The sequence below is a fragment of the Wyeomyia smithii genome, chromosome 3 (genome assembly GCF_029784165.1).
Source record: "Wyeomyia smithii strain HCP4-BCI-WySm-NY-G18 chromosome 3, ASM2978416v1, whole genome shotgun sequence".
Lineage (NCBI taxonomy): Eukaryota > Metazoa > Arthropoda > Insecta > Diptera > Culicidae > Wyeomyia > Wyeomyia smithii.
Window position 1 is genome coordinate 61,388,660 of NC_073696.1, and position 19,331 is coordinate 61,407,990.

Consider the following 19,331-nt stretch of genomic DNA (forward strand, 5'->3'; position numbering starts at 1 on the left):
TGAACCGAGATTTACGAAAAAATGTGACAGCTGGTGCCGTTCTCGGCAATAAATTACCGAGACCCGGCAAAAAAATTTAAGTGTGTGGGTTGTTAGGTATATATCAGTTTTTTTTTATATTATCTGAAAGAGCTGCATTTTCTAGGCAAAACGTGATCTTCAAAAATTTTCTATCGTTGTTTTCCGATTTTTAAATCACGAATTAAAACTGCTCGTAATTGCTACACACTCAATCAGATAATAAAAGTTCAGTAATTATTACTACAATTTCGATCGGTAAGTTTGAGAAAATAAGGATTAGTTTGTAAAATTGATATAACCACAGATAACAGACATCCAAGCTAGAACAAAAAACTCCAGAAATCGTGTGTAAGATTTCAAATTTTTACTCGTTTGGAATGCTAATGACATCTTCCTGCAACTTGCGACTTTAACCACTTTAGTGATGGCAGCGCTGGTTTACGGTCAAAGCTGCCAGACGCATGAAAATTCTTACAGATTATACAGTCGCTGTTTATGCCAGGGGGGATTTACCGCTGTCAAATTTCATATATGTGTGCGTTATCGCAGATCAACTCTGGTCCATGAGGTTTGTTGGTCCATGACGTTTGATAAATTACCAATGTGACGATAAAACATCACCAATTTTCGTTAAAAACTTGTTGCTGTCCCAAAATTTCACTACGGAACGCATTATTAATAGAAGTTTTCCGCGATTTCTCGAGTTTTGTTAAAAGAGAACGTTCCATTTTACTTCGATCAAAACGACAAAAAACAAAACATGCAGACGCCTTGTTGCCAAATGTGTTGGTCACGGTTTCACGATACTTGACAGATAGATTCCCCCTGGTTTGAGCAACGATATGACATAGATTTTGTGAGGTTTATGTATTTATTTTTGCAAACCAACACTAAAACAAACAAATTTATCGCAAATATACAGAGGGATTGAATAAAGAAGTCGATAATTTACACATTACGACTGCTCAAAATTTCTACATTCAAAAACGGCAACCATTCTCATTGCGATAATATCGATAAAAGCTGAAAAACTATCGATTTATCGAATCATTGACCACTAATGTTGTTTTCGTTTTTGCGGTGTAGCTACCCCGCGGACTACACTTTGTCCTATCACTGTTTTTTTTACATTTTCCGGACTATCCCGGACTACCCTTTTTCTGTCCCGGACAGTCCGCGCAAGAAACAGAGTGCAGTTTTGAAGACACCAACACATTCACACGTATGTGTCAAAATAAAAAGAAATGTGTCGAAATCGGTTTGCTTTGATTATCGTTCTTCGCGTGTCAAACATCAGGTTGAATTTTATTTATTTAATTTTGTTATTTGGTAATTTTTCATTAAATTGGCAAATTTTTCGTACAGTAGCACAAATGCGATAAAAGACAATGGCGATAATGACCAAAACATAAGTGACCTCTGGTATTACGCACACCATTGCAACTGCTCGGAAAGTGTTTTTTTCAGCTGCAAAGCGTAGTCCGGGACGGGATAGTCCTGCCGTAAAAACGAATTCGACATAAGTGTTCTTAGCGCCACCATACTGCGTATTGCGACATGCTAAAAAACCGTTGCGTCTTTTTACACATGAAGCAAAGTTAGCTTGGATACCTGTCATCTGTGATATAACTTTACATATTTTCTGTATTCAACAAATAATTTTACTGAATACTGCTATACTTTCTACTGAACTGTTCGGTAAATTAAACTTTTACCGAATATTGGTAAAAAACCACCGGACCAACTATAGCGCTGTCAAATTTTCTCTATTCATTGTTCTCCTTCTGGTTGTCATGTCACATTCTCGGTTCGTTTGAACATTGAAGTTCCTGCATAGGAAAAAAATAGAGGACGTTTTCCAACAACTTCAGCAGGAAGATGATCGCATAGAACAAATTTTTCGTAAGTATATGATGAAAAAATTTGTGAATATTCTAGGCATCAAACCATCACAATTTTTGCTTCTACTTCCGAGCATCTGTTGCATGCTACGTAAATAGTTTACACCGCCATGTTAATGGACACTTCGGGAAGATCCTCGGCTTTGAAACTATGAGCACAACTGGCATGAAGTTCATGCACAGTCCACAGCAGTAAAAAACGTTTGATTTTCACTCATGCAAATTCGGTGCAGCGAACGACGATTTTTGATTTCTTTTGGTTTTTTCAATAGTTAAAATTTTTAATAACATTTGAATAAAAATATTAATACAAATTCACGTCATATTTCTGGTTTTCTTAAATAATTAAAAGTGAACAAAAACAAACATCACAGATCTTTCGGTACTGTCTTACACAACTTACAGATTTGATCGGTGGTTTTGGCAACTAATTGCATTCGTCGTTTTCACATATTACGTCGGCAATAATGACAGAAAGCAACAAAAATTTGATTACTGATCGGTCGGTAGTGGTTTATATTACCGAACGTTTTACCGAGCGCTCAGCTGTTGAAAAGTCGGTGAAAAAAAAACGAATTCGGTGATTAAATGTAAGTGTGTAGAATGGCAGTTGATATATGGGCAAACTGTCATTGTAGCGATTTAGAGTAATTTTTTAATCTTCATTTAAAAACCGAAGGACAACGATAATTTTTTTTAAATTATGTTTTGCTCAGAAATTTACACTCTTTTAGCTGATATATAAAAATCAGAAATCCTTGAATAGCTAAACAACCCAATTGATTAATTTACTAAAAACCAGTAATCGGTTCAATGATCAACGAAAATACAGCAAAACTATTTGCTGAAAACAAAACGGTAAGTGAATGCTTCCTGGAAATCAGCGAGCAAATCGATGTGTCAAAAATTTTCACGTCAAGTTGTCATTAGTAAAAAAAAATCGCTGCGAAGCTCACACGGGTTCATAGTTATAAGTTGCTGATAGCCAGTATGGGATCATATAGCTAATTTACACGGTAAGTGTCGAAAACTCATTAATGGGTACTTTTTCAACCATTTCGCCAAAAAGTGAGCCAACCTAGGGAATGCAGTTTTATTTTTATAGTATGTGAGCTACATAACACCAACAAGTACAGAGTGAAAGTTGACCAGGTAACATGGTGTAAAAAGATCTTGCTACTTATCTGTGGTATCTTAGGGGCCATCCACATACCACGTGGACAGATTTTAAACGATTTTAACCCCCCCCCCCCTACGTGGACAACTGCTCATATAAATTTTAAAAATTTTGTATGGACCGTGGACATTTCACATACCCCCCCACGTGGCTCTCCACGTGGTGTGTGGATGGCCCCTTATATAATCATCCAATAAAATTCAAATTGTAACTAGCATCTTCACTTGGGATTGAATGTTATCAATTATATGCGGATTATGTAAAAAAAAAAATATATCCCAATGTCAAATATATATTAGCACTAGCACTGCTTAATATTGGGTCCTAAAGCTATACCAGTTTTTATATATCATTTGAAAAAGCCGCGTTTTCTGAGCAAAACGTGATTTTCAAAAAATGTTTATCGGTTTCCTACGATTTTTAAATGAAGATTTAAAAAACTGCTCGAAAGGTCTTGAATGACATTTCGCCCATGTACGGTATATGGGAGAACTGTCATTTAAGACCTCTCGAGCAGCTTTTCATTCTTTATTTAAAAATCGAAGAAAAACGATAATCATTTTTTAAAAATTACGTTTTACTCAGAAAATTGCACTCTTTCAGCTGATATATGAAAATCAGAAAACCGTATAAAATTTTAGGACCCAGCTGCTTAAGCCTGTAGTACACTCTTTGACCGAGCGTCAAATATTTGTCACTTTTTGACAGATAAAAATTTGGTCAAAGATAATTATTTGTCACTCTCCAATTTTAACATGGGGCAAACACGGGCAAACAACAACCATGATTACAAATAATTTGACCATTATGTCAGAAGGTCAAATATTTGACTATTAGACAAAGAGTGTACTGCAGGCTTTACTCTCTTATCAGAGTCATTCGAAATTAATTATAAATCAATAATCAGAATCGAGCTTAACAGCACAGAGAACAGACATTCATGTTCATATAAAAAAATTGAAAATCGTGTGTAAATATTTAAATCAAATTACGACAATACACTAACGACATCTGTCTCGTGGTGCCCCAGTTGCGCTGTATGAATATTGCCGTATCAATATTTCATCGATATTAGTGCCTGGTTTGTTTTTTTTTTGTTCAAACAACATTTATTTGACACGGCACAATTTGGTTTGTCATTGATGCGAGCGCCACATAGCGGGAGCATTACCACTCATGGTTAAACGACGGTTGCAAGTTTTTTCACATCTAGCATAGTTTACAGTTCCAAGCGAAGTGAAAAAATTGACAAGTGAAAAAACGTAAATTTTCGCTTGCGAAATCTGTCGTGAAAACCCGTTTGTGGAACACGCAGGTATTTCACCAGCCTGCAGTTTACAGTTTAAGTGAAGCAAAATTCACGAGTTTTCACTCCGAGCGAAATGAAAATTGGCTGCAACTGACAGAATATAAACGCACGCGAATTTTCGCTTGCTGCTGCTTTTTTCACTAGCGTTTGCATGCGTGAAAAAGTAAACCCCAGTGAAAAAGATGAGATCCACAACCTTCGGTTTCGCTGGATCGAATTTTTTTACAGCTCCAAGCGAAGTGAAATTTTTGCAGGTTGCATTTTTCCCGAGCGTGAAAAAATGTACTTTTTGTATAAGATTTTCACTTCGGCGCAGCCTTCGCACAACTCGTTTTATTCACACCTCACAGTCTACCATCATGCCCTTATGTCAAACAAAATCACACGTCAATACACTGCGGTCCGATTGCCAAACATTTTCTGCTTGCTGTGTAAAATCGGTCGCTTTTGTAAACGACCGTAAATTTTCTCATTTTTCTGCAAAAAGTAAATTTTCTCGCATCTTCTTTGAAATAATGGTCGGCTAAGATAGATGGAATAGTATCATATATCGAAAAAGTAATTCATTTTGATTAGAAGAAAACCCGTGTTCGGTGTTTGCTCAGCTGTAGTTCTTGGTACGTTCGCGTTTTTTCCTGGCTGGACTGCTAAGCATCAAATGGGACCACCCAGGAAATCCGGTTCGTTAGATGAACTGGTACAATACGTCACACTGCACATTCCGAATCATGTCTTACTAAATGGAAGCCTACTACCCTTTCTGATCCTCGTGACCATTTGGTTCTACTTGTGGGTGTTCGTCTATAAAGTAGACGAGTATTGGGAAGCTGGATTGCTGACGTTGGCCGGGATCGGATTTGTTCAGGTTTTTGTATGTCTCTGCTGCTTTTGGAGCGTTCATGTGCAAACATTTCTGAATTGTCGAAAAGTAAGTTCAACTTATGATCTGCGGTTGAAAATAGTAAAATTCTTGTTTTTTCCAGGCTAACGGGCCAGAGAAAGCCCAAGTTGTTAAAGTGGTACCAACGGAGAACAATGGGTCCTCGGAACTCGTTAAGTTGCAGCGAACCAAGCTGGACGACAGTGATAGTTCGGAAACGATTTATTGGTTCCTGTTTCAGAAGACAAAATACGTTTGGGATTCAAATAAAAAACAATTTTGCAACGTGGAGTTTCCAATCCATAAGACCTACGCGGAGTATTTCGAATCTAAGGGACACCAGGAGGATTCTGATGTACAGCTGGCAGAGAAAACCTACGGAAACAATAATATGGAAATGGTCGTTCCGGAGTTTTTGGAATTATTTGTTGAGCGAGCCACGGCTCCGTTTTTTGTGTTTCAAATTTTCTCAGTTCTTCTCTGGTGTCTGGATGAGTACATGTACTATTCGCTGTTCACACTGGGTATGCTGATTTCGTTCGAGTGTATTCTGGTGCAGCAGCAGTTACGAAACATGTCGGAGATTCGAAAAATGGGAAACAAGCCGTACATGATCAATGTTTTCCGGAATCGGAAATGGCGCCCCATGAAGTCTAATTTGTTAGTACCCGGGGATTTGGTGTCGATTACACGCTCTCAGGATGAAAATCTGGTGCCCTGTGATTTGCTGCTTATCCGCGGAACTTGTATTGTCGATGAAAGTATGCTGACAGGTAAATTGAATATTTTATTGCTTTGCCTAAAACAAATTTGTTGACCTAATATATACTCAAATTACTTTCTCCATCACAGGCGAATCAGTCCCTCAGATGAAGGAATCGTTGGAAAACACGGACGAACACAAAAAGGAGCTGGACATCGAATCGGATGGCAAACTGTACGTCCTGTTCGGGGGTACGAAAGTAGTTCAACATTCGTCACCTAGCAAAGGTGCCATGCGGGCTCCAGATAGTGGCTGCATCGGATATGTCCTGCGAACCGGATTCAACACTTCACAGGGCAAACTGCTGCGCACTATTTTGTTCGGAGTAAAACGTGTCACGGAGAATAACTTGGAAACGTTCGCATTCATTCTTTTCCTGTTGGTGTTCGCAGTTGCAGCAGCTGTGTATGTGTGGATCAAGGGATCAGAAGACCCGGAAAGAAATCGATACAAACTATTTTTGGAGTGCACGCTGATTTTAACCTCGATTATCCCACCGGATCTACCGATCGAGTTATCGTTAGCTGTGAATACTTCACTATTGCAATTATCGAAACTGTACGTTTTCTGCACCGAACCGTTTCGGATACCTTTTGCCGGCAAGGTACAGATTTGCTGCTTTGATAAAACTGGTACTTTGACTAGTGATAACTTAGTTGTAGAAGGAGTTGCCGGTTTGAAGAAAGACAAAAGTATTACACCGGTTGGGGATATCCCGGAAGCTACAGCGCACGTGCTTGGATCTTGTCATTCGTTAGTTCAGCTTGATGATGGTTTGGTGGGAGATCCTTTGGAAAAAGCAACACTGACTGCTATCGATTGGAATCTCACTAAAGGAGATTCGGTTGTTCCGAAAAGGGGTAAATTCAAACCGCTTCGAATCTATCAGCGCTTTCATTTTTCGTCCTCGCTGAAGAGAATGGCCGTATTGGCTGGGCATTTGGTACCCTTTAGTAATGAAACTTGCTACATCGGAACTGTCAAAGGAGCTCCAGAAGTGGTTATGAAAATGCTCAAAAACGTTCCGGAAAATTATGAGGAGACCTATTTGGAGTATTCACGTCGCGGGGCGAGGGTCCTTGCCCTTGGGTACAAATCCTTTGGGACGCTCGATAATGCCACGGTACGCGAATTGAAACGAGCTGATGTCGAAAAAGATTTGGAATTTGCTGGATTTATCATCATATCTTGTCCTCTTAAACCGGATTCGAAATACGCGATCAAGGAAATTATCCAAGCCTCTCACAAGGTGATGATGATAACTGGTGATAATCCGCTGACAGCCTGTCATGTTGCCAAGGAACTGCGCTTCACAAGGCGTACCATCGTTGTACTAACTCATGGTGAATCAAACTGGCACTGGGAATCGATCAATGGAGAAATTAAAATTCCACTAGATGAGAAGCGTAGCTTAAAAGACTGGTACAAGGAATATGATTTCTGCATCACCGGAGAAGGTCTCCAGTATCTGGATAGTGAACATCATTCATTTTTGTTAAAGTTGATGCCATATGTAACCGTGTTTGCGCGCTTTGCTCCTAAACAGAAGGAATTCGTCATTACCTCCCTTAAACAGCATGGTTTTTGCACGCTCATGTGCGGTGATGGAACGAACGATGTTGGTGCGCTTAAGCATGCGAATGTGGGAGTCTCACTGCTCAGCCATCAGCCAACGAAAGCGGAACGCCGTCAGTTGAGAGCTGGAAACTTGAATCCAGATACTGCGACAACTGATAAAGTTGATAAGAAAAAGGAGAAACAGGAGGAACGGAAAGCATTAACCCCGAGAGAAAGGGCAATTCTAAAACATCGTGAAAATTTAAATTCTACCCAAGATAGACTGCAGAAGGTTTTGAAGGAGATGGATGATGAGCAGGTTCAGGTCGTCAAACTGGGAGATGCGAGTATCGCGGCACCATTTACCAGTCGTTCATCATCGATTAATAGCGGTGAGTAGAACGTTTGATGTGGTGAAATATAATTTATTAATTTTTGAATTTGTTCCAGTTTGTCACATTATTAAGCAGGGACGTTGCACTTTAGTAACGACATTGCAGATGTTTAAAATTCTCGCACTTAACGCATTGATTTCTGCATACTGCCAGTCGGTGCTGTACATCGACGGTGTTAAGAATAGTGATACGCAACTAACTTTGCACGGACTGCTAACTGCGGCTTGTTTCCTGTTTATTACCCGTTCAAAACCGTTAAAGGTATTGTCGAAGCAAGCACCACTGCCGAATATTTTCAATTTGTACTCGGTAACGACCATTTTGGCGCAGTTCGCAGTGCATTTTTCGGCACTGATTTATCTGGTACACGAAGCTAACGTGCGATCGCCTCCTAGGTAAGGACTTGTTTTTGTAAGTTCCAAAGTGTTGTTACTTATATGTGTTTTTCATTTTAGGGAAGGCAAAGTGAAGCTCAACTTAGACATGGGCCCGGACGAAAAAGAGGAGTTCGTCCCAAATATTGTCAATAGCACGGTGTATATAATTAGTGTAACGATGCAGATAGCGACGGTAGCCGTAAATTACAAGGGACATCCGTTTATGGAGAGCATGCGGGAGAATAGACTGCTTTCTTATGCCATTCTCACCTCCAGTACGATCGTTCTCTGTCTGGCGCTAGGAATTGTGCCGGAGCTACTGGACACGTTTGAAGTGATCGATTTCGATTCGGATGTAAGTATCAAACTAGAACTTCAAGGAGTCTGGAGGATTTACAAAACAAATTCCGTTACTGCTAACCATATATAGCTAAGTTCTTCGGGAAAGTAGAAATTTTACATCGTTATTTTCCAAAAAATTCTGATGCAAGCTGGGAACATGTTAGTGCTCTAATGAACATTAACCTCTATTCATTTGCGGTTTCCGCAGAATAGTAATTCATTTTAAATGTTCGTCGATTACTACTCTCTATCTTTTTAAATTTTCACACAATCTAGTTTTTTCAATGCTCTAATTTTCGCCTAATATTTTAATTAAATATTATTATATGTATTCAGAATTCGAGGAATTTTGATGAGTGCCTTGAAAAAAATTTAATTCACCTAGTTCCATTTTCGTTTTTACCAAAATACACAAAACCTATTTAACGACGCCAGTTAAATCTAGTGTCTTTTTAAGGTACCTAACTATACCATTTTCGTTTGTCTTCAGGTTTTAATATTTGTTTCCATTAAAGGGTTTGAGTTTATTATTTTGGGAATTTATTAAATATGTCTCTTTATTCTGTTATTACTAAGTACACTCGGAACTATGTCTGAAGTAACATATTTTTCCCTAATTCTTTTCTAAACTCATTAATATTTGTGGACTTGAAATATTTTTTTCGTGCAATTATGGAGGAGGGAATCAGGGAATATTAGGAAAAACTGACAAATATTTAGAGAATTTTTTTTTTAACCGACACACGATTCTTTTTTAAACGACTCTCCAGCGCAAAAACTGATTTTTTAGCTGATTTAGGCTGATTCGGGACCGCTATCTTTTGGTTTGATATCCGTTCGAATACTTTTTCCACTGCGATTCCAGAGTTGCGTTCATTTTCGTTGCACTTTTTTGTGCCGAGTGCTGAAAAATTTCAGGGAAATCAATGTTATATTTCATAGAAAATCAGGGAATTTCATTTTGAAAATTTTTTCGCCGCCCTGTCTTTCTTTCTATGACATAAAGTGAGTTTAACGGTTGAAATAGTACGGTATCTTGGGCCGTTAAAAAAAGACTTGTGCGCATTGGAAATACGATTGCAGACTTAATGATTATAACCATAATTTGGCTTGGATTTTCACATCCAACTGTGGTTATTCACACATAGATTGCACTTTCAACATCGAGTAAAATATAAAGTACACGATATATTTTGAATTTTTAAATATTTATCTGTGATTTGATTTAGATCAAAGAGGGGAAGTAGAAACTGGGGCGGCTTGGGTTTGCTCGTAAAGCATGTTATGGAGATTAAAGATTCAGGCTATTAGATGTCAACGGATTTAACCATGGGTTTATCTTATTCTAAAAATCCTCGTTAATTACCTCTCGACCAAAATAAGTTCCTCCTACAATAACATTGGCCAGAGGGACAGTTAGTTGAAACCTTTCCAGGAAATTATGATTGGTGATAACGATGGCAAGAGGCAACGAAGCTCGGAGCAGTAAGCGTAAAACAGATTAGTGAAGAAGAGGAACGGTGTCGTAGGGGTTTCCATTTTTTCGAATGAATGAATATGGGATTAATGCTACGTTAAATTTAAACATTTTTAGTCGTTTAACTTTTTAATCTGCTCTCGTGCAATGGCTTGGTTCCTATTTGATGAATCGAACACTCTGTGTGAAGATAGGAATTAAGTTTTCTGTGCAGTTCACAAATGTTTCTGAAGTTCCGCAAGGTTGCAACCTAGGACCGCTACTCTCCATGTTATTCATCAATGTTATCTAGAGTGGCAGAAATTCGAGATCTGTGAGTTATTTTGGATACTGTGCTATCTTTCAAACTGCACTACAACAAGATCACCGCTAATGCAAATCGACACGTCGGATTTTTGTTTAAATTAGCCAACGAGTTGCATGATCCGTGTTGTCTTAGAGCGCTGTATTTCTCTCTAGTGCGGTATATCTTAGAATTCTGCTCCGTTATATGGCGTCCATTCCACATCTACTGGATTGCACTGGTCGACAAAATGAAAAATCACAAGAAGGTTGTATGCAAAGCCACGACCGCAAGGTTGAAGTAGAATACTTTTACATGAAAGATAACCTGGCTGCTTGCGTGTCAGTCATTTTTTCTAGTAAATAAACGTTGACCGTTCATTGGCAGTATTGTAATTTCTTTTTGTCTGATATTTTGAATGAAGTTCATTGGATATTCTTAAATTTTGTGCAAATGAGAAGTTGAAGTGCTGCCGAATTGTAATATGCACATTTAATACGACATCATCAAACGGGAACGGAACAAAAGCGACGGTTATGCAGAACGCGAATGCCGGCGCGATGCGATTCGCCTTACCGTGGTGAAATGTACAGCTCTTTTTAAGGCGAAGTAGAGCTATACATTTCAACAGATTTCGTCTTGCCGAATCGCATCGCGCCGTTATTTGCGTTCTGCATGACCGTAGCCAAACACTAAGCGACGCAAACACGTAATAATAGTCAGAGTATGCATGTAGATGAAGATAATTAACTTTGGATTATAGCGCAAAACGAGAAAATATTAACTCTTCAAATAATCATTTGTGTTCTTCAAATTTCAGTTGTTCAATTAATTATCCGATGAAATGTTTGTTTATTATCTGATTAAGCTCTTATATAGGCCAAATGATGCATTCCCAATTTACTAGGTCCATAACTCTGCCGACCGTGCTTGGGAAAGCGCGGTATAACGACCAATCAGAGGTCGAATTTTGTGTTTTGACAAGGCTTAAGAGTTTTCAATAGTACAATAGTTCGAATGATAAAATTGCAATTTCATGCATTTGGTAGGAATCTTAGAAGATTTTCTAATCGATTGCTGCAAAAACGAAGGAAATCCATCGAAAACTAACCGATTTATTAGCATTTGAAATTTTTCTCACTTTTTTCAGTTTTAGATTTACATTTTACATCCCTATGTAGCCGAACTTCCTGAGAGAAGTATTCTAATTCAAAATTAAATCTTCATTAATTCATTTGTTGTCCTTATAAGAACAATTGTTCAATTTATCATAGGATGTAGTGTTTATCTTACATCTCTGTGTTACCTTGATAGTGAGGACTAAGGCACACGGTCAACACAATGAGAAAGGTGTTTTCACATTGAAAACTAGACACGGCTTTACTGGAGGAAGTGTTGGCAAATGCATCTACCGCTAATACCACCGCTATCATACGAAAGCGTGTCGTTTCATGTGGGGAATATCAACAACGAAAAATGACGCGCGTCTAAGCATAACCCGAACTGTTTCGCCGTGCTGCTCCCATTTACCTTAACATCGGCCTCAGGGAAGTACCGGCTGCATCTGCATCTACCGCTGAGGCTGTCACTATACTGCTATTGGTATCAAAAGCTATTAACTCTCCAAATAAGTTTGTTATTTGTTCTCAAAAGAACAATTGTTCAATTCAAAATCGGATTTACGCAATCGCATCTCTGTAATATTACGGACAATAATATTCTTCTGAACAAACTGATACAACTTTTCCATTAGGCCTCTGCCATAATAGACGCGAAAAGCGACGCGAACCGATTCGCTCAGCTGTAGGTTATAATGTACAGTCATCAGTAGAGCTGTACATCAACCTACGGCCGAGCGAAATGGTTCGCGCCGCTTCTCGCGTCTACTATGGCAGAGGCCTTAGAGGAAGTTGCTGGCTGATGTATTCACTTCATGCAAGCCTGCTGCTGATGCTTCTCGCTACCACACTGAAACAGCATTTTAGTGAAGGGAGTGTCGTTGCATCAGCTGACCCTGCTACTATCGATGCTGATATACCCGCTGCAACAGCTACGCTATGCATAGCCATGCCACAGTTGTGGCCGCTATACGCTGGCCCAACTGCTGAGCAACTGCAACGCTATCCGTAGCCATGCCACAGTTGTGGCCGCCATTGGTATCCGCTGTACCTGCATCTGCTGGCCCTGCTGCTATCGATGGTGAGATCCGCTGAAACTGCTACGCTTATTCGCAGCCATGCCACAGTTGTGGCCGCTATCCGCTATCGATGGTACCCACTGCTCGCTCCCGCTGCTGCTAAGGGAGGACTGCTGTCGTCGCTGTTCAGAACTACTATGAGCGGCTTCGACTAAAACAGGCTCTTATATAGGGATGAAAATAGGAATGAATTATTTTACGTACGTGGTGGAATGATATAACTTGAAAAATATGTGTTCAGGGTATGGGTTCAGAGCGATCATTTGATAAGCTCCACCTCTTTTTTCAGTTTCTAAAGTTTTTCCTCAGTTTCGTAGCACGGATGCACAAAAATGATTTCTTGTCGAGCCGGACCGATAGCACTCTCATTGAAGCAACAAAATAACATGTTTTGTGTCGTGTTGTGCAGCTTGGTTGAAGAAAATGTTCCCGTCCCCATGTCGCATGTAAGCAGATTATTGCGTTCAGTAGATAGTGTATCCAGCGAATAAACACCGATGGTGCTCTCACACACGCAACGGTTTTAACCCGTATCTTATTGCGGTTTGTAACATCAAGCGATTTCGTTTGCTCGTTGTTGCGTGTTGCATCATGTTGCAACTTGGCAGCTGGGAGACGACGAAATTCTGTTTATGCTGATTGATTGAATCGAATTCATATTAGCTCTGCATAGTCGAACTAACTGCTTTTGTGAATGCGTTCTAACAGGGCAATTTATTATTCAATGTCGGTTATGCTGATCGCAGCCTTTGCGCTGCCCCTACAGTGGGGAGTTTACTAAATAAAGTAAAAATTAGACAACTACAACAGAATTTGATTGCATCCCGCACAGAATATCTGCTTGTGTTGATGCCAGAAAATTATTAACCTTCAATTATTTTTTTATTTGCCTTCAAAAAAGCATTTTGCTGTTCAAAATCGGTTGCTTATTACAACCTTTGAGCTGCCCTAACATTGGGGGAATTAAGATACACGGACAACATGCACTGTGGAAGCTATTTCACATTCAGTAAATAAGACGGGTGCGACAAATTTAAATTGCTAGGATGCAACACAGTATACTTGCTTGCGTTGACAAAAATTATTAACTTTCAATGACTTGTTTATTTGCCTTAAAAAAGGCATTTTGATTTCCAAAATTGGATTTCCTGATGGCAATCTTCATGCTGCCCCAACACGGGGGGAATAATGGCTGTCTGGCGACACACGCTGAGAAAAACCGCGCTGCTCCTGAGACGTGGTGACCAACCACAGAGCTAGTGCTGCTGCTAAGGAAGGACGACTGCTGTTGTCGCTGTCTAGAACTATTATGAGCGGCTCCGGCTGAAACAGGCTCTTATATAGGCCAAATAGCACTTTTTGAATTGCAAGGTATATGATCCTGTCGACCGTGCTTGGGAAGCAAGCATATAACGACCAATCAGAGGTCGAATTTTTCGTTTTGACAAGGCTTGACTATTTTCAATAGTACAATAGTGTGATTAATAAAATTACAATTATCTTATTTTGAGAAGAATCTTAGAAGATTTTCCAATCTATTGCTGCAAGAACGAAGGCAATCCATCGAATACTAACCGATTTATTAGCATTTGAAATTGGACATATTTTTCACTTTTTTCGGTTTTAGATTTTCATTTCACATCCCTATGTAGCCGAACTTCCTGAGAGAAGTATTCTACTTCAAAAAGTGCATTCCAAAAACTCAAACTAGAAAAAAAATGAAAGATTATAGCTATTCAACCATTCCTATGAATTTTGGTGCCCCTAGCCATTACCAAAATGCGTCAACTTACGTGAGAGGTATCGTATAGAAATTGCTCGCTGGGTTCGTCGCTTTATCGTTATGTTTACGAGAAAACTCATTTAAATCTCTGAAAAAAATTAGTGGCTAGGGACACCAAAATTCTGGTTAACGCAGTACACAATATGGTCATTTCGACCAAATACACTTCATGTCGGCTAGTTTCAACACAGTAGCAGATGCGTTCAATTTTAATATGACTGGTGCAGCTTTTAAAAATAGAATTCTGGATGTTCAGATGTATCTTTCGATGTGATCGATGTGATTTGAATTCGTTGGACAGCCGGGTGTGAATCTTGCCTGCCGAAAAGACCGCACATCGATGACGTCGATCAGCGCTCCATCGCCTCTCTATCGGATTGTCTCCAGGTGTGCTTCCGATTCCTGGCCGCAGTAAAGTTCACTAGCCTCAAGTCGTTGTCGTTGGTTGTAGAGTGGAGGCATCCCCTACCAATAACGGGCACTCTCCATACGTGTTCTCAAGGAGCTCGTAGTACTTTTCTTTTAGGTCTTCGGTTTAATCGTTTGTCGTCGCGTATACGTTGATAAGGCTGTATTTGAAAAATCAGCCCTTGATCCTCCCGTGCGTTTCGGTTCGAGCATAGTCCTAACATTCAAAGCGCCAAGTTTCTCATTGTTTTCGTTTGCCTTGGTCTATACCGATTGCTTCGATTCGTTTTTATTCTCTGGATTGTTCGTAGTAGGTATATATGGTTTAGTGCGTTACTAAAGCCACAATGCCTAGTCTCGCGACGGGGCTGCCGTCTTAGAGGTAGCACCGCTTTTTATAGTTCAACCGTCCGCTTCGGATCATTTGCTGTTTGAGCCGCCCCTAACATGGGGAACAGACACTTAAACAAGCTGCTCTTCAAGGAGAACCTTGCCCTTTCAGCACACGACTAAGTTTCCACCGGTTCACGGATCTTCTCTTAGTTGCACGCATCCCAGTCGGTACCACGTGGAGCTAGGGAAAAGGAGTTGCTGGTGATTATGCTCTGGACCACACTGGGGTCTATTTCATGCCAACTAGTACGGATTGTATTACTGGTACGCATTGTCCTGCCGTTAACCAACCATAGTGTTTGATTTATGGGTTCATAAATTCTAGAGTTAGAAGTTATTATTTTATGAGTTTAATTTAATCGCAACTTGTCAAACGACTTCTGGCGAAACGACTTCAGATTCGGACGAAAGCGTTGTCTAACTTCCGGACTACTACTATCGGAGTTTTCCAGTCGGAAAACTTCACTGGTAAAATTATTCCCTTGTCTTGAAGACGTTGAAGTTCGGCATCCATCTTGTGAAGGGTAGCATAAGCAACTAATCTCTTGGGACAGTACACGGGACGGGCATCAGGTTTTAGGCAGAGTTTAACCTTTGCTTTAGTACACCGGCCAAGTGTGCTCTGGAACACTTCCGGAAACTTCGTGCGCAGCTTTGGCTCAATGTCTTCCGGTTTTTAATAGACAGCATTGATCAGTGAGTTGAAAGGGAATTGGCCATAACGTGAATAGATCGATTGTTTCAATCCCGAGGATATTCAAATACGAACTTGGCTTTTGTCACGCTTCGGATGGTTATTTCTGTGAGTGTCTCCGATCGCCTTCCAGGTCTGCGTAGAAATGTGGATATCAGAAGCGCAATCTAACTGGCAGACTGCTTCTTTGTTATTAATTCCAACGCTAACGTATTTTCTCTTCCCTTAAAGATTGATGCATTTCACTGAAATTCCTTTGGACTTCATAAATGCTTTGCACTTTTGTTTTTCGAAATCGGTTTTGATTTTAATTCAGTGGCTGTGAAGTAACCTTTCTTTTGTTTGCACTTGTTGCTGTTGTGGGACATTCCTTTACGAAACGTAAATCACGGGAAAACCAGCACGGTTACTTTTTCTTAGCGGGCTTGGTAGAAATGTCGTTGACGACGGATTTTTACGGAACGGGCTTCTCTACCATCTTGGTGTCCTCCTTTAGATTGTTTAACCGATGGCACTCCTCGACGTGATTTTTCATTGTTATTTTTATGTGTGCTCTTCACCTTCTAACTTACCGCTCAATCGTGTGCGGATATTAACATCGCGAGGAGATTGTAGACGGCAAACAACACGTAGCGCCTTGAATTGGTCGTCGGTGAGCTTGGTGAGCTGGAATGCTTCGCAGTGCATGTTCACAGAGGCAGCATAATTTGATAAATTGTCTGCTTCTTTCATAATATACTGAAGAGGACAACGGTAACGATCGATGAACAGCGAGGTTTGGTGGTTAACAAGTTTTTTAAGTTTCCTCACCGTTTGTGGAACTGGGTTCCAATTTTTCTCAAGAGTAGTCTCACCTTCACTGGATCGTCCAGATTCTTATCGACCTTGAAAACATCTTCATAGCGAGCAAACCGTGCATTGAAGAACACTCTACCGTTAGGTTCGTAGTTAAAATCTTCAACTCCCGTGGCATCATCGATTAGATGATCTTCTCGCTTCCTGGTTGGTTGACTCGAGGAGTTGAATGTGATCTTGTTGGTTGGCTACAATTTCGGTGAGCCAAGGAATTGCATCTTCCAAATCTGTGTCGGACATCTTTCAAGAGTGTGATCTGGATCGTTTTTGGAATAGTTTAAAATTTTCTCGTCGCCGAAAATTGTTGCGGTCTCCAACAAATAAAAAGACTTAGTTGTTGCTTTAATGTCTATATTCTTTGTGCAGCTTGATAATTCATAGGGGTCTAGGTAATTTTCTTCGAGTGGCAGAATTGTAATTGGCGATAATTCCCGCAGGAGGATACGAGGCTCAAAACTTTTTCTCAATTGTGATATTGTTAATTAGTGCGGAATACAGCAGATACGCCGGCGATATTAGAAAACATCAATGTTTCTGGTAATCTAATAATTTATTATAAGCTGTTAAAACTGAACGCAATCTTCACCACGAACTCTGCCAAAAGATAGAAATAACTTATAGCTAGCAATAAACAAAACTTTAAATGATTAATTTGTGACCATTTTCCCTCAATAGGTAACTTCGCGTTTGAAAAACAGCGAAAACAAGTCAGCGAAAAATAAGCATGCAGTACTTGTACTCAACGTAAACCTTGTTTTATTTTTCAGTTTCGCAAAATCCTGGTGGGCGCTCTGTTGGCGGACATGATCCTCGCCTATTGCGTCGATCGCGTCTGCTCGTTCCTGTTTGGAGAGATGCGAAAGAAGACGGACATCATTACCTAGAGTAAACGTAACTACACATACTACCCATAGGCAGCGCGCAGTACATTAGTAGTGACACATTCGATTTGCAACCGCAGATATAATACTAGAAGAAAACAAGGGATTGAAAGTGCGGGAAAACGTTATCGTTTTCCTGCTGTTTTAATTAAAATACAATCACGTTCTCACAGCAGAACATAAGTATAACGGAACGCAACCGTGTGATAGCGAACATTTTAATTCGGTTCCAATGCAGGCGTAATTGTGAGGCGACTGAAGTGGCAATTGCCCCCGGCTCGAGTTGTTTTTTAAATCCTGTCGTAGGGTTTGTAGGTGTTTTTGAAACTATAAACTAATAGCATAAAGAGCGAAAGAAAAGGAGTGCAGCAATGAACGTAAACTAAGTGGTTATACAAACCGGAAGAATAGAGAATTGAGTTTGTGTTATGGTGTCTACGGTATAGAAGCGCGTGAAGGAAGTGCAAATAGATGAAATAATTCAATGAAATAATGACTAAGCAGGGAACGAACTGGTGCAACCTGCACCAGCCTGTTTGTTTGAAATCGTTTACTTGATATATACACACAATTTATTAAACTGTCTTACGAGTTTTTAGTTGAAGCAATGTTGTATGATTCGTCGTATGAAAACAAACATTTAAATGTGCAGTGCATCGATCATGTTTTAATTTAGTTATTTGATGACATCCAGGATAAGACCATTACAGTAACTGGTCGTCAATGTATATTATTAAAGCGTTTGTTTTTCGGGCATGTTTTTCCCCAAAGTAAATTAATAGGATATTGCTTTTGCTACTCTTTCGGTTTCAAACTTGCTTCATATCTGAGAGGATGAAAATCGGAAATGAATGCAATTATGTTCTACTATTTTTAACCGGAAATTATCTCAATTGTTGGTTATTGCCATGGTATAGAAAGATTTAGGTATAAGTAAATAATCTTTAGTTCTCGAAAAAACTTGTTAGAAAAATATCAAACAAACAAATGTGTTTTTCATCACTCCGAGTCCGCTCCCATCCCACGCACGAAAACGCCACTGCACGGTTCACTTAGATCGTAGCCCGGGAACGGTAACAGCTGCAGCCATCCACCCACGCAAACTTCCAACGTTGCAGCGGCAGCTGCATCATCCAGGGAGCCTAAAAGTAGGACATCGTCGATGGTTTCACCGGGAGTGAAGTGCAGGCTTATGCAAGCGTACATTCACCTCTTCTTGGTCCGAATAGATAGGAAGCTATATTATACAATCGTTTGTGTGTATGTTATTATGTAGTTCACGCGTCGAGATTCGGGCTGTGGAGGCTCAGTTCGGAGTGTTGAGTGTGATTTTTTTTGCGATGAGTCGTTTATGTACGATTGCGGAAGTAGAATCAGGTGGGCGGATTTCGCACAGGATGAGAACATTGAAAATTACTTTGTATCTCATTTCACGTGAAATCAGTCTAGGCCAATCGTTTTGATTATTGGGAAAGGTACAGTCGTTAATCGTAAATCGACATTCATTGAACATTTTGTGTTTTATAAATGAATGTGGGAAATATAATGTATTGCTGTTTAAAAATGAACTGTTTTATATAATCATAAATTTCTATGAATCTATGCTTTTTGTGGGAGAATCATAAATAACTTACAAAA

General features: G+C 39.7%; 1 protein-coding gene across 1 annotated transcript; it reads left to right on the plus strand.

Moving 5' to 3' along the window:
- Window positions 1–4,811: 4,811 nt before the first annotated feature.
- Window positions 4,812–18,349, plus strand: LOC129729331 (endoplasmic reticulum transmembrane helix translocase). The gene is made up of 6 exons (XM_055687843.1): window positions 4,812–5,336; window positions 5,392–6,061; window positions 6,141–8,000; window positions 8,059–8,398; window positions 8,459–8,735; window positions 17,580–18,349. The coding sequence occupies exons 1-6, from the start codon at window positions 5,067–5,069 to the stop codon at window positions 17,694–17,696; spliced, it is 3,534 nt and encodes a 1,177-aa protein (XP_055543818.1). The 5' UTR covers window positions 4,812–5,066; the 3' UTR covers window positions 17,697–18,349.
- The last annotated feature ends 982 nt before the right edge of the window (window positions 18,350–19,331 follow it).

Coding starts and splice junctions, on each gene's coding strand:
- LOC129729331 (XM_055687843.1), top strand. CDS start 5,067: ATGGGACCACCCAGGAAATCCGGTTCGTTAGATGAACTGGTACAATAC. Junction 8,001..8,058: donor TTCATCATCGATTAATAGCG/GTGAGTAGAACG, acceptor AATTTGTTCCAG/TTTGTCACATTATTAAGCAG. Junction 8,399..8,458: donor AACGTGCGATCGCCTCCTAG/GTAAGGACTTGT, acceptor TTTTCATTTTAG/GGAAGGCAAAGTGAAGCTCA.